General features: G+C 42.5%; 1 protein-coding gene across 2 annotated transcripts in view; it reads right to left on the bottom strand.

Moving 5' to 3' along the window:
- The window catches only part of DZIP1 (DAZ interacting zinc finger protein 1), a 57,048-nt gene that overhangs the window by 30,403 nt on the left and 11,888 nt on the right, over positions 1-14,757 (bottom strand). For both annotated transcript variants that reach the window (XM_057707660.1, XM_057707662.1), the window contains exons 7-10: positions 11,753-11,877; positions 10,069-10,230; positions 5,364-5,501; positions 3,233-3,295 (exon numbers count right to left, since the gene is read on the bottom strand). In XM_057707660.1, the coding sequence (XP_057563643.1) occupies positions 3,233-3,295; positions 5,364-5,501; positions 10,069-10,230; positions 11,753-11,877 (488 nt within the window). The remainder of the gene's footprint in view (positions 1-3,232; positions 3,296-5,363; positions 5,502-10,068; positions 10,231-11,752; positions 11,878-14,757) is intronic.

Raw genomic sequence — 14,757 nt, 5'->3', positions numbered from 1 at the left:
TATGTGCATTGGAGGAACAGGAGGCACCAATCATGTGGAATAATTAATGGTTTGGTCTCGGGCACAGATTACTAAACCTGATTGAATTTGCCCCTCTGTTAGGGTTTAAGAGAAATGAAGGAAGACGCAAGCAGCTTCTGAACAAGCAACACCAGCGGACAAGGGGGCAGCGTAGCCTGGCGGTGGCACAGAGACTCCGCGCTCCCAGCACGCGGGGCGAGGCGCCTCACTCAGAGCCAGGCCAGGCTGCCCCTTCCTCCACACTGCCAGCAGTTGGTCTTTCTCTCTATCACCACCCGCAGCGGTCAAGTGGAAACCTCTACAACTCACACTGTATTCCGGCCAGAAGGCCGCTGAAATTCCCACAGCTGCCTGGAACACAAGAGGCTTAAAGGAGCAAGGACTAAAATCACCCCCTGTTAATAAGGAAGCCTGAATTCTGTCCCTAAACCCCAATGCTCTAAACATGCCTTGAAGAATAGAAGTAGACCTTCAAATTATAAGAGCAGTGGTTCCAACCATGGATGCAAAACACAATCGTCTGGGGTTTGGTGGTGCTCTTATCATTGTTTTTTCCAAATGCTGCATGTCCCAGACTTACCTATTGAATCAGACCTCCAGGGGGTAGAGCAGGACACGTGTATTTTCAAAGAGCCTTGGGTCGTTCTGAAGAGTGCCCCTGGTTAGGAACTGCTCCCTTAGAGCATCTTGAAGGAAAGATTCAATGTTCTTATAGAAAAGCAACCACTTTAAGTTGTCAGTGGTTATCCCCTCCCCATCTGGCTAAGTGCCCTAAAGCATGACAGGTGAGCAAGGCATCGAGGCAGACGACCAGGGCCCTGAGGTTAAGAGGACCTGGGTTCAAATATCACGTCACACCAACACACAGCGCTTTCCACCCTGCTCTTCTGAACCCTACAATCAGCACTCCTCCATTCACAAAAAAAAAAAAAAAAAAGGCTGAGTGATCCCCTTGTTGGCCACCTAGCAACCTTCTGCATTCATTCAGCAAATATTTAACAAATGCCAACCACACGTGAGATACACTGTTGGATGCTGGGAATACAATGAAGGAATAAACAGATAGAGCCCTTCCCTCTCAGGGCTAGCGATCTGGTTGAAGAAACCGACAGTAAACAAACTATTTAAAGCAGTGGTCAGAGCTACAGTTGTGATGTGATGAGAATAATAAAGGAAGGGGACCAGCTTCTTGGATGGAGTGGTCTCGGGTGACTTCAGGTCTCTTGAAGGAGGAGAATGAAGTCAGGAGAGATGCTCTCCTACTGGTCTTGAAGAAGTCACAGCCAGGCTGTGAACTGCGGAGCTCAGGGTCTCACTCCCATGGCTGACTGTAAGGAACTGCACATCGTCAGTCACCTGAATGGGCTTGGGAGAGGCCCCGGAGCCCCAGATGAGAACACAGCTCAGCTGACACCTCAAATGCAACTTGTGAAACCCTGAGCAGACAACCCAAGCAAGCTGTGTCTGGACTCCTATCCCATGGAAACGGTGATATAATAAATCTGTGGTAATTTGCCACACAGCAGGGAAAACTAAATCAGAGGGGAAGGAGCCAGCCACCTAAAGAGCAAATGGAAGGACCTCCCAGCAGCGAAAACCATGTCTAAAGGGAGAAAAAGGCCACATGTTCTATAAGTTACCAGAAGGCCATCGCAGCTAAAAAGAGTAGGTTCAGAGAGTGGATCAGGATGAGGTCAAGCAGCCATGCTGTTCTGCCTGCTCTGCAGAGAGCAGATTACAAGAGGGGAAGGTTGGAATTGGGAGACTGGTTATGGGGCCCTTTTAGAAATGGTGGAAGCTCAACGGAGGGTAGAAGCAATAGAAATGTCCAGAAGAACATGGATATGAGATACGTGGCAGGACCTGCCGATAGCCTGGAACTGGGAGTTAAGGGAGAGATGGGAATTGAGGTGTGCATCTCAGTGGACTAGGATGCCATCAACCAAAAGAAAGACACCTCTAGGAAGAAACCCAAGAACTTCATTTTAGACATGTTCCATTTCAGAAGCAGTGGAGATGTCAAGTACAAAGCCGGCTATCTCGTCTGGAGCTCAGAGGGTGGCTTAGGCTGGAGAAAGAAACGTGGGCGTTATGTCTACGCATAGCCCAGACACTATGCCCCTTTAACAAGTTCTCTCTGTCCAGTTCCTGCAGCACCTGAACTATGAGGTAAGTTTCTATTGTTTATAAGCCACCCAGTCTATGCTGTTTGCCTGAAAGGGGATACAAAAGGCTACAAAACACATACAATTTAAAGTGAAAAAAATTAACAGACGTTTTCCTATCTTAAAATCACAAATGAATGTACTTTACAATTTGGGGGCTAATGTAAAAGCATTTTAACACTTAAATTTCTGATGTGCTCCGTGGAAAGGGAACAGGTGTTACAATTAATTTTTGTTTTCATTAAAATGACTTTAATGTGAACTATCCTTGTTTTTACAAGCAGACCTCAGATATGCTGTGCATTCAGTTCCAGACCACAGCAATACAGACAATATTTCAATAACGCGAGTCATATGAATTTTTTGGTTTCCTAGTGCATGTAAAACTTATGTTTACAGTACACTGCGGTCTATTAAGCATACAATAGCATTATGTCTTAAAAAATGCACATATCTTAATTAAAAATACTTAATTGCTAGAAAATGCATCATCTGACAATGCAGGGTTGTCACAAACCTTCAATGTGTAAAAAATGCAATTATCTGCAAAGTGCAATAAAACAAGGTATGTCTGTACTCAAAACTTATTTGGACTGCCACTCTGTAATGTGAAAAAATTAGAAACATATTCAACAATGAAGAAATGATTAACTAACTGATAATAAGATCCATACGATCATGGAGCCATTGAAAAGTCATGATTTTGAAGAATATTTTAAAACACAGGAAAATTTTCATGATATATTAAAATGAAAAATGTATAAATTTATAGATATAAAACATAATTCAAAATTTGTAAGATATATGTATGGGTTTCTATCCTTACAGAAACAACATTTACAGCGTAGAAAAAAGACTGAAAGAAATGATAACAAAGCAGTAGCACTGGTTATCTTTGGTACTGGAATTATTAGTAACTTTAATTTTTGTTATACATTTCTCCACAACTGTTTTAAGTGCACAAATACTACCTTTATTATAAAGAAAAACAAATATTCTTTTCAGAAAGACCCACTTTTTATAGGCCGTTGGTTTCTTAATCTTACCCGGCTCTTCTCTTTCTTGTGTTCTTGATGAAGAGCTTGAACTCGAGCTGTCCACTTGCTTTCCTACAAAACAGTAAAACAAGAGTAATGTAGTGCAACTTTAACAATGACATCTATTCAAAATGGAAGCTTCCTTTTTAGTGAGTACCTATGAAGGCCAGCTATCTGGTAAAATTATAGCAGGCATTTTAAAAGATGAATTCAGTCAAAAATGTTTAAAGACTTAGCACTTGGTTTTCATCTGATACTCTGAGGCAGGGGTCAGCAAACATTTTCTGTTAAGGAACTAATAGAAAATATATCAAGACTCTGGGGCTAGATGACTATAGCAGTAGCCACTACTACTGCAAGTAGGAGAACTTGTAATACGTAATATGCAACTGAACAGCCATAAATGGTAGGTAATAGCGGGGCTGTGTTCCAATAAAACTTACTTTAAAAAAAACAGGTACTAGCTTGTCATCCTAAGAAGCTAAAAGGAAACATCAAGATTTCTGAGTCCATGGGTTCTAAACTGATAGAGCTCACAGAAAGGAGTGAAAAGAAATTTAGGTGGGACCTGAGGATTTCAAAACTGGGTCCCTCAACTAGTGAGAGAGCAGCCTGCTGGGAGCAACCGCCAACAGTTCAGTTCAGGACACAACTCCTGGTCCCCGACCGCGTACCAGGCACCTCGCTGGGCAGCCACCGGCAGGCTGAGAGGGGACTAAGAGACAGGACCTGCCTGCCCTGCCCGGGAGAAAAGTGGACATACAGTGGAGGGTTCCCACATAATGTGCACGTGATCAGGTCCAGCTTGGAGGACTGTGGCAGTGTAAGAACCCAGAGGTCCAGGAGAACACTCCAGAAGAGATGGCATCCCAGCTGAATGAGTAAGTGACAGGGCCTGAAAACCAAAAGGGTCATGACAAAGAAAGCTGCAAAAACAAAAGCAGAACTCAGACTGCGTGGTCCTGGGAACCAGGAGCTCTCTGGTGCTGCTGGAGTGTCAAGGTAAAGCCAAGAATGGTGAGAGACGGCAGAACCAGATCCTCAGGGACTCTGAATGCTGGTTACGGGTTCTAGACTGTTCTGCGAAAGATTTTAGACAGGATGATGTCATGGTCAGCCTGCCTGCAACACAGAAGGTCGATCTGGGGGACAGAGGCAAGACAAGAAGCAGTGGCAGTAGTCCATATTCAAAAACACACTTACTTTTGTCTTTTTAACTTTTGGCTGCACCACGAGGCATGTGGGATCTTAGTCCCCTGACCAGGAATCAAACCTGCACCCCTTGCAGTGGAAGCGTGAAGTCGTAACAGCTGGACCGCCAGGGAAGTCCAAAAACACACTTACTTTTTTTTTTCTTTTTTTTTAAATTTATTTATTATTTTGTGGGGGGTACACCAAGTTCAATCATCTGTTTTTATACACATATCCCCATATCACACTTACTTTTTAAAATGACATAATATTGCTTTTTAAAAAATTCTGAGGGAATTTCCTGGCGGTCCAGTGGTTAGGATTTGGAGCTTTCACTGCCATGGCCTGGGTTCAATCCCCGGTCAGGGAACTAAGATTCCTCAAACTGCGTGGTGCAGCTAAAAAAACAAAAATAAAAAATTCTTAATTCATAAGCTTTAATCTCTATTTGTTTCCTGGCTAAAAAATAAAGAAAAAAGTTCCCCTAAATCAGTGTGACCAAAATAGCCAGGATAAAGGCTGTACCGATTACTGAGGTTCACTTCCAGATGATAGCAATTTATTTGATAAATGTAAAAGATCATCCGTTCGCCAATGCAGCTGTTTGTTTATGCTCTAAAAAAAGAGTCGGTGCTTCAATGTGCTTTTCTATGCCTTTTGAAAATGGGCCTACATCTGAAATACGAAAAATAACCACTAAGGTAATATGAACCAATTCAGATAGGTATTATTCGAGGAGAAATTATACAGTTTTGCCAACTGTTCTGCATCCACAGCTATTAGCCAATCAGTAAGTATCTAATGAACACCTATGATGAATTACACGTGTTAGGAAACAAGCAAAAAAGAATTAGTCACCTTCACCATCGCTGAAAGAGACACTTTTTTTGTAGATGATGCTTACTGTAAATTACTTCACCAATAAAAACCATCACCCACTTTCACATACCTGACTATCAAGAAGCTGCATCACATTTTGGAAATCCTGGGGATGCTGAGGACGTTCTTCTTTAAACTCATGTGCGTCTTTTAATGTGCCTATGTTAGACTTGATCTGCATATTGGACTTCTGGATTTCTGACAATTGCTATGAAATAAAATTCAAAATCACTGGTTCAGATGTTCATACTTTTATATACGACTGAAACAAAGAACAAAATTGGGGAGCACCTGACTGTCCTCCTGGATGGTCATCGTGCCTCTCCTGTTTCCCCTTCCCAGTGGTTTTCCTGTTTCATTTCTTCCAACAAAAGAATATGGACCAGGTGAGAAAGGAAAAGGAAAAAGTTTTTTTTTAATTAATTAATTTATTTATTTTATTTACTTATTGGCTGTGTTGGGTCTTTGTTGCTGCACACGGGCTTTCTCTTGTTGCTGTGAGCGGGGGCTGCTCTTCATTGTGGTGCATGGGCTCCTCATTGTAGTGGCTTCCCTTGCTGTGGAGCACGGGCCCTAGGTGCGTGGGCTTCAATAGTTGCGGCACATGGGCTCAGTAGTTGTGGCTCATGGGCTCTAGAGCACAGGCTCAACGGCTGTGGTGCACAGGTTTAGTTGCTCTGTGGCATGTGGAATCTTCCCAGAGCAGGGCTCAAACCTATGTCCCCTGCATTGGCAGGTGGATTCTTTAACACTGCGCCACCTAGGAAGTCCCAAACCTAACTTTCTAATCTTAGACAATCAGTCTTCAAAACTTTAATGGGCAGGTAACAGTGCCAGAAACAGAGGAACTAGGTGCAGCTGATTCTCAGGATGATTTAGTGAGGAGCCGGCATCATCCAGGGACCACTAGGGACATAAGGTTTTAATTTTAACATTTGCTTGTAGGTTATTCCCAAAGTTACTGGCAGTAAATACCCTTCGAAAAGCACAGACGGTAACATGTTAACTTCAAAGACAAAAGGATGGGGGAGCATTGTCCCCCACTGTTTAAGTCTGGGCTGCACATGGTGACTTCCTTACAAAGACCACAGTATGCAATGGAGGCAGTGGGGTGGGAGGGAAACCTGACAAACACTACCTCAGCCAGGTGATCAAGGTCAACATCAATAGTCACAAACTACGTAGATGGTATATACATACCCTTGATATGATGTGATAGAAACTGTACTTTATCTCTGCGGACTTCTTCCCAAAAACCCACCCACCCTGTCTAACCATGAGAAGGATATCAGGTAAATTCCATTAGAGGGGCATCCTACAATATACCTGACAAGTACACCTCAAAATTGTCAAGGTCATCAAGAACAAGCCTGAGCCTAAGGAAAGAGGACAACTAAATGTACTTAGGTGTTCTGGATAGGATCCCGAAGCAGAAAAAGGATGGTAGGAGACTTCCTAGGTGGCACAGTGGTTAAGAATCCGCCTGCCCACTCTTTACAATAGCCAGGACATGGAAGCAACCTAAATGCCCATCAACAAATGAATGGATACAGAAGATGTGGCATATATATACAATGGAATATTACTCAGCTATAAAAAGGGATGAGATGGAGCTATATGTAATGAGGTGGATAGAACTACAATCTGTCATACAGAGTGAAGTAAGTCAGAAAGAGAAAGACAAATATTGTATGCTAACTCACATATACGGAATCTAAAAATGGTACTGATGAACTCAGTGACAAGAACAGGGAAGCAGATACAGGGAATGGACTGGAGAACTCGAGGTATGGGAGGGGGCGGGGGGTGAAGGGGAAACTGAGAAGAAGCGGGAGAGTAGTACAGACATATATATACTACCAACTGTAAAATAGTCAGTGGGAAGTTGTTGTATAACAAAGGGAGTCCAACTCGAGGATGGAAGATGCCTTAGAGGACTGGGGCAGGGAGGGTGGGGGGGACTCGAGGGGGGGGCGTCAAGGAAGGGAGGGAATATGGGGATATGTGTATAAAAACAGTTGATTGAACCTGGTGTACCCCCCAAAAAAATAAAATAATAATAAAAAAAAAAAAAAAAAAAAGAATCCGCCTGCCAATGCAGGGTACACGGGTTTGATCCCTGCTCCAGGAAGATCCCACATGCCACGGAGCAACTAAGCCCATGTGCCACAACTACTGAGCCTGCGCCCTAGAGCCTGTGTGGTGTGCCGCAACTACTGAAGCCTGCACGCCTAGAGCCTGTGTGGTGTGCCGCAACTACTGAAGCCTGCACGCCTAGAGCCCACGCTTAACAAGAGAAGACGCCACAATGAGGAGCCTGCACACCGCAATGAAGAGTAGCCCCGACTCACGGCAACTAGAGAAAACCCATGCGCAGCAACAAAGACACAACACAGCCAATAAATAATAAGCAAATACATAAATTTATTTTTAAAAAAAGAAAAGATGTTAGGTAAAAGCTAGAGAAATCTGAATGAAGTATGGACTTTGGTTAATACTAACGTATCTGTACTGGTTCATTAATTGTAACAAATGTACCATACTAATTTAAGACATCGGTAATATGGACAACTGTGCTAGGATGGGGGGTTTACATGGAACTTTCTGTACTATTTGCTCAATTTTTCTATACAGCTAAAACTACTCTAAAAAATGAAGTCTGTTATTAATAATAATTTTTAAAACCCTCTATAGTCAAAACAAACAACCCAATGTTCACTGACTGATGAATGGACAAATAAAATATGGTATATCTGTAAAATGAAATATTCAACAATTAAAAAAATAAAATATTGGTACGTACTACAACATGGATGAATCCTGAAAACATTACACTAAGTGAAAAGAAACCACTCACAAAAGATTATATTTTATATGATTCAATTCATATGAAATGTCCAGAACAGGCAGATGCATAGAGACAGAAAATAGAGCTGTGGTTGCCCGGGGTGGGGAGGGAGTGCCAATGGGTAGAAGGTTTCTTCTTTGGGTGATGAAATGTTCTAAAACGACTGTGATGATGGTTCCATAACTCTGTGAACATAGTAAAAACCACTGACCTGTACACTTTAAGTGGGTTGAATTGTGTGGTATGTAAACATCTCAAAAAGGCCGTTTTAAAAAATATATATGAATATTAAAATGGTCCTAGGTGGGGAAAAGTCCAATTCCACAATGATCCTGAGGGCAGGGATAACCACAGAGGGAGTCTCAGGCAAAAGAACCATAATTGGCCAGTTTATCACAAGGAAAAAAAATGAGTGTGGCCTTGATGGAGAAGACATAAAAAGCCAGTCCAATTCGTTAGTATCAAAATCCACTACTGTGAGAAGATGCCAAGGGTATACGTTCAGGAGAGGCCCCTGGAGCAGGGGTGGTAAAAGAAATTACTACTGCCCACAGGTTCTGATGCTTAGAACCAAGAGAGGTGATAGGTGATGGCTGAACCAACAGGGAATTGCCTGAAGGAAGCCCTAGAGAAAAAGACACAATGAGCCACCCAAGTTAATTTCCCCTCAACTTTTTATTTGCAAATTACAACTTATGGAAAAGTTGAAAGAACAGTATAAAGAACATCCATTTCACCTTCACCAGTTGTTCACCTTGTGCCACATTTGCTTTATAAAGATATGACAGCTGGCAAGTTTTTCTGTAAAGAGCCAGATAGCGTCTGACTTTGGGAGACATAAAGTCTTGGTCACAACCACTCAACTCCACGCTCCAGCAAAAAAGCTCCCCAGACAAAGTGTAGAAGAAAGAGCATGGCTGTATTCCAAAAAAACTTCACTTGTGGCCACTGAAAGGTAAATGTCATACAATTTTCATGTGTTGTGAAATATTTTTTCTTTTGACTTTTTTCAACCACTTAAAAGTGTAAAAACCTTTTTTAGCTCGAGGGTCATACAAAATCAAGTGGTCTGTCAGGTTTGGGTCACAGGTCATCGTTTGCCCATCCCTGTGAGAGGGTTCAGGGTGTGTTAGAGAGGAATCTCAGCAATATTCCAAAACTATCCCTCTATTTTAGTTTGTAAACATGTTGGCCCCTAGAGGGGGCTCAAGCACCTTCCTTCGCCTCCTCTGCTTCACAGTGACCAGGGCTGCTCCCACAGAGGAGTCGGGGTTGCACTGAGCCACATCCAGCTCACTCAGATCCCCCGTCCTCCTCACCAGCTAGGCTCGGGGTGAGGAAGGGGCCCAGCAAAGGGCCTCCTTCTGTCTTTCTGGGTCAGCTTCCTTCTCCCACACTGGTGATCTCTGTCAGTCTTTCTGGAAAGTTCTTTTGGAACTTTGGAACTTTCTACAATTCAGGGAGGGAGTTATGGTTTTGGGCTATCTAAACCTAACCAGCTAAGAAAGAGGGACCTTCTTCTCTAATCTGACCAAAATGTACCAAGTGTTCTGCACTGGGGTTTGGGGCCAAAGTTCCCACCCTCAAGGAAACGACTTTTCTGACTTGCTCTGTCTTCCGTGTGCCCCAAGCTCCCCAAGACGCTCAAGGAAGAGGGGTGTCTGGGCCAGGGCACAACAAAAAAGATTCTGGATCCGGGGGCCACACTGCCACTCTAATGACACCTCTCAAGGCCACAACTCTATCAATGCTATGAGGATGCCTACGTTTAATACTTGCATATTCTCAACTTTTTTGTGGGTTTTTTTGGGCGGCACCACAGGGCTTGCAGGATCTTAGTTCCCTAACCAGGGATCAAACCCATGCCCCCTGCAGTGGAAGCTCAGAGTCCTAACCACTGGACCACCAGGGAACTCCCAATACTTACATATTCTAATGCTGAATTCTTAGAAGTCAGTTCCTTAAACTCCTTCATAAACATTTCCTTGACTTTCTCCATTTCATCAACTAGTTTCTCCTTTTCTTCTTCTTTCCATCTATCGAATAACTTCAGAAATTCTTCCTCTTTTGTTTTCTGCAGTTCATATTCCTGAAATTGATTTAATAACATCTTTAAAAGCTCTGATATGAAGCAAGTAAAATTCTGATATGCAGAATTTTAAACAAATGGACATAGCTTCCCCTCAAATGGATCAGCTAGACTTGCAAATTTCAGTTAGACTTTTTCTGTTTGTTTTGTTTTTTTACAAAAACACTGCTTATAACGGTAGGTCTGTGCACAATGATTTTTCCAAACCAAAGGCAGCACATAGCATCCTCTTGTCCTTACATCCTCTAACATATAAACACAGAGGCCCAAAGTCTCAAAAGTTCAATGATCTGTGAACTTGTAGAATAGACGTGCAATCTTACATAAAATGTAAACATATTTTAAAAGTCTATTGAGCATAAGAACTTTTCTTGATACCATACCAATTTGGGTAGAGTAGCCCCATCTCACCCCTAATAAACAAAAATACATTTTTATGTAAGCTAATTCAAGGTCTAGTCCAATCAGCCTTTGATTTCTTGATGACCTTCTGTTGTTTTTTTCCACCTAACTGGGGGCCTGAACAACACTACAAGTAAACTCCACCTAACAAACATGCAGAATACTGAACTCAACAACAACAGAATATACATTCTTGTTAAATGCATGTGGAAGATTCACCAGGATAGACTACATGTTAGGCCAAAAATTATTTTCAATTTTAAAAGGTTGATATCACGCGAAGTATCTCCTCCAACCACAACAGAATGAGGCCAGAAATCACTAACAGAAGGAAAACTGGAAAATTCACAAATATGTGAAAATTAAACAACACACTCCTGAATGCCGAGTGGAACAAAGGAAAAATCAAAAGGGGAATCAAAAATATCTTGAGAAATGAAAATGGAAACACAACATACCAAAACTTATGAGATGCAGCAAAAGTAGTTCTAAAAGGAGAGTTTATAGCTATAAATGCCTACATTCAGAAAAAAGAAAGGTCTCAAATAAGCAACCTAACATTATACCTCAAAGAACCAGGAAAAAAAAGGAGAATAAACTAAGTTCCAAGTTAGCAGAAGGAAGGAAATAATAAAGGTTAGAGCAGAAACAAATGAAATACAGGACAAGAAGACAATAGAAAAGATTAAAAAAAAACTAAGAGTTGATTTTTTGGAAAAATAAACAAAATTGACAAACCTTTAGCTAGACTAACAAACAAAAGAGAGGACTCAAATAAATAAAATTATAAATGAAAGAGGAGACATTACAACTGATACTACAGAATTACAAAGGATCATGATAGCCTACTATGAACAATTATATGCCAACAAACTGGATAATCTAGAAGAAATAAATTCCTAGAGACATACAACCTACCAAGATTGAGCCATGAAGAAATATCAATAGAAAATCTGAACAAACCAATCATGAATAAGGAGACTGAATCAGTAATCAAAAAACTCCCAAAAAAGAAAAGCTTAGGACCAGATGGCTTCATTGGTGAATTCTACCAAACATTTAAAAGGAATTAACACCATTCCTTCCCAACATATCATTGTTTCAGAATTTAGCATCATACCTTAGAGAATCTGACTGCATGGGCGTGCTGTGCAGCCTCTAGCTGAGACTTGGTGAGCTGCAGCTGCTCCTTCAACATGTCAATCTCATTCTGGAGCTTGTCAGTCTGCACTCTCGTCTTATACTCTGTTGCAACAGAATTATCTCATTAAAATACCATCTCTTAGAAAACCTAGCTGAAAACTTACGGGGTACAGTCCTACTGCTAAGACAAAGGAAACTGCGTTTACTTTTTTCATGCCACAGGAACCAACTCTTACTCCCTACTATTCAACATTTATTTTCCATCCTTCATATTGGATATTGAATTATTTTTAGCAGATTTTTTTCAGCCACTGGGTTGAGGTTGGATTATTCTACGGAGACAGGGTGAGAGCCCGTTCTGGGAGCAAATAATCCAGGACACGGAGTAATCTTGGGCTCTTCTTCAAAAGGCCTCTCTCAATCAGAGAAGGGAAGCAACAGCTTCCACGGCAAGTACCATAAAGTGAAATCTCTATGGTCACCATCCTCCTGGCTCCCATCAGCAGAGGCTGGTATTCAAAATGCAAACTTGGGCCATAACCCGTCCACGGGGCAAAAACGAACTACTGAGAAGTTGTTAAAGGAAACAACAAGTGAAGGGAAGAATACTTATGTACATGTACTTACATGCAGATGTACACATGACTGAATGGATGTACAAGTGTCTGTGAGTGTAGACATGAAAGGTATGGAAACCAAAGTAGAAAGTCAGAATCTCAAAGATGACCTGAAGAAATAATACTCATTTCAGAGTCTGAAATACTCTCTGAAACGAGTATGAGATAGAATAAGATACTGAAACAGAAGAGAAAGAAGGTCAGTTTCACACTGAAGAATGGTAGATTCATTAAAATACTTAATCTTCCCAATTTGTCCAATACATTGCTAAATTGTATCAGCAGTCTATGGCTTATAAATGGAATTTTATGCTGTTGATATCGCTTATACAAAGTTTAGCTATATCCTAAACAAATCTATTTATCTGAAATAGGCAGGAATGGTAACAGACGGGCCCACAAGGGAGGGGAATGCAGGCACTGAGTAGTAACAAGCTAGAAGTACACACATCTAGATACCGAAAACATTTAAGATCATAGTGAGAATGTCTGTGGGGTACTGCGGCAATCTGCACAGTGCTCCAATCTTCTCATGGAGAAATAGACCTTGCATTCTTTGCTTCTGAGAACATTTAAATTAGCAGAAAACCTGGTTCCTTGGTAAGCCACAGCGCCCCTCCGTTCTCTTGCTTCTTCAATGTCCCCTTCTATACACTGGTTAATTCATGTTGGCACCCAAACACTTCTTAGTCTCTCCCACTTCAAACAAGACAAAAATTTTCCCTTGGTCTCACGTTTCCCTCCAGGCATTGCCTCCTGTTCTGGCTTTCCTTCCCAGCAAACGTTACTGAAATAAATGCGGGTAATGGACATGACCACTTCTTTGCCTGATTCTCAGCTCAGCTCACTCTAATGCGGCTTTTGTCCCCAATAATTCACTGAAGCTATGTCAAGGGCACCAACAGCCACTGTGACAATAATGGTCAATTCTCAGTCTTCAACTTACTCTGTGCTTTAAGAGCATTCGGTATAACTGCCTCCTTGAAACACTCATGCCCCTTGGTTTCCATGACAACACACTTCCCAGCTCCCCTCCTGCCTCCATTACTGCGATTTCTCACTCTCCTCAGCTGGTCCTCCTGAGCTCCTAGCGTGGGGCTGGCCCTGACCCGTCTTCTCTTCTCTGTCTAGATGATCTCACCCAGCCCAGTTCTGCTAATGACTCCCAGGTTTCATCTCCAGCCTGGGCCTCCACTCTGACCTCCAGACCTCCAGCATCTCCACTCGCACGGCAACTGTATGTGTGACTTAACTGTACCCACGGCCAACACAAATTCTCCATTCTCCTTCCTCCCTCAATCTGCTCCCCTCCTGCTCCATCCCTCAGTAAACATGTAAGCCATTCACCCAATTGTATAGGACAAAAGCCCAGAATCATCTTTGCTTCATCTCTTGTTCTCATGTTGAGTCATGTCTCTGTGTCTAGAATAAATCCTCTCCATCTCCACTTCTCCCACCTCCCTGGTACTGTCCTGGTCCAGCTGCCACCTTCTCTCACCTGGGCTACTCGTGTAGCCTCCTCATCCTTCCACCTGCTTCTACCTATGCCCCTACAGTCTGTTCCCCACCCCTAGGTAGAGGGGTCATTTTAAGGTACAAATTAGAAGGAATTCCCTGGAGGTCCAGTGGTTAGGACTTGGCACTTTCGCTGCCATGGCCCAGGTTCGATCCCTGGTTGGGGAACTAAGATCCTGCAAGCCATGCGGCACGGCCAAAAAAATTTAAAAATAAAGGTACAAATTAGCTCACGTCCCGACCCCCACAACTTAAAATCCTCCAGGGGCTTCCCACTATGGTTATTGAATCACCCACATTCCTGCCCGGGGCTCTCAAGGTCCTGTGTGACCTGGTCCCTTCCTAACGCACCACTGCTTTGCTCACTCTGTTCCACCAACCTTCTATCTGTTCCCCAAACACGCCTCCTGCCTCCCCCTCACACCCATCACAGCGAGAGTTCCCCTTGCCTGGGATATTCACGTCCCAGATTTCCCACAGGCTGGGACCCCCTCATCATTCTGGTTTCTGATCAAATATCGCCTCCTTAATGAGGCCTTGGCTGACCACCAGGAGTCACTCTCCATCCATTCTCCTACTTTTATCTTCTTCATTGCACTTGCTGCCATTTGTAAAGAATCACTCATTCTTCTGTGAAATGTGTTTAAACCCTTCATCCCTCCCATTAGGATGTAAGAGAGCCACACAGGGTCTTGCTTATGGCTGTATCCCCGACCCCTAATGTGGCGCGTGGCACATAGTAGGAGCTCAATATTCACTTAATGAGTGAACAAGGACTATGACGCTTTCTTTTAAAAGGATAGAGAGATGCTTTGGACCACGTCTCACTGGAAAAAGAAAACAGTACCAG

Source organism: Hippopotamus amphibius, chromosome 14, assembly GCF_030028045.1.
Source record: "Hippopotamus amphibius kiboko isolate mHipAmp2 chromosome 14, mHipAmp2.hap2, whole genome shotgun sequence".
Classification (NCBI taxonomy): Eukaryota; Metazoa; Chordata; class Mammalia; order Artiodactyla; family Hippopotamidae; genus Hippopotamus; species Hippopotamus amphibius.
The sequence above is the reverse complement of the archived record's forward strand: the minus strand, read 5'-3'. Positions and strand labels throughout refer to the sequence as shown.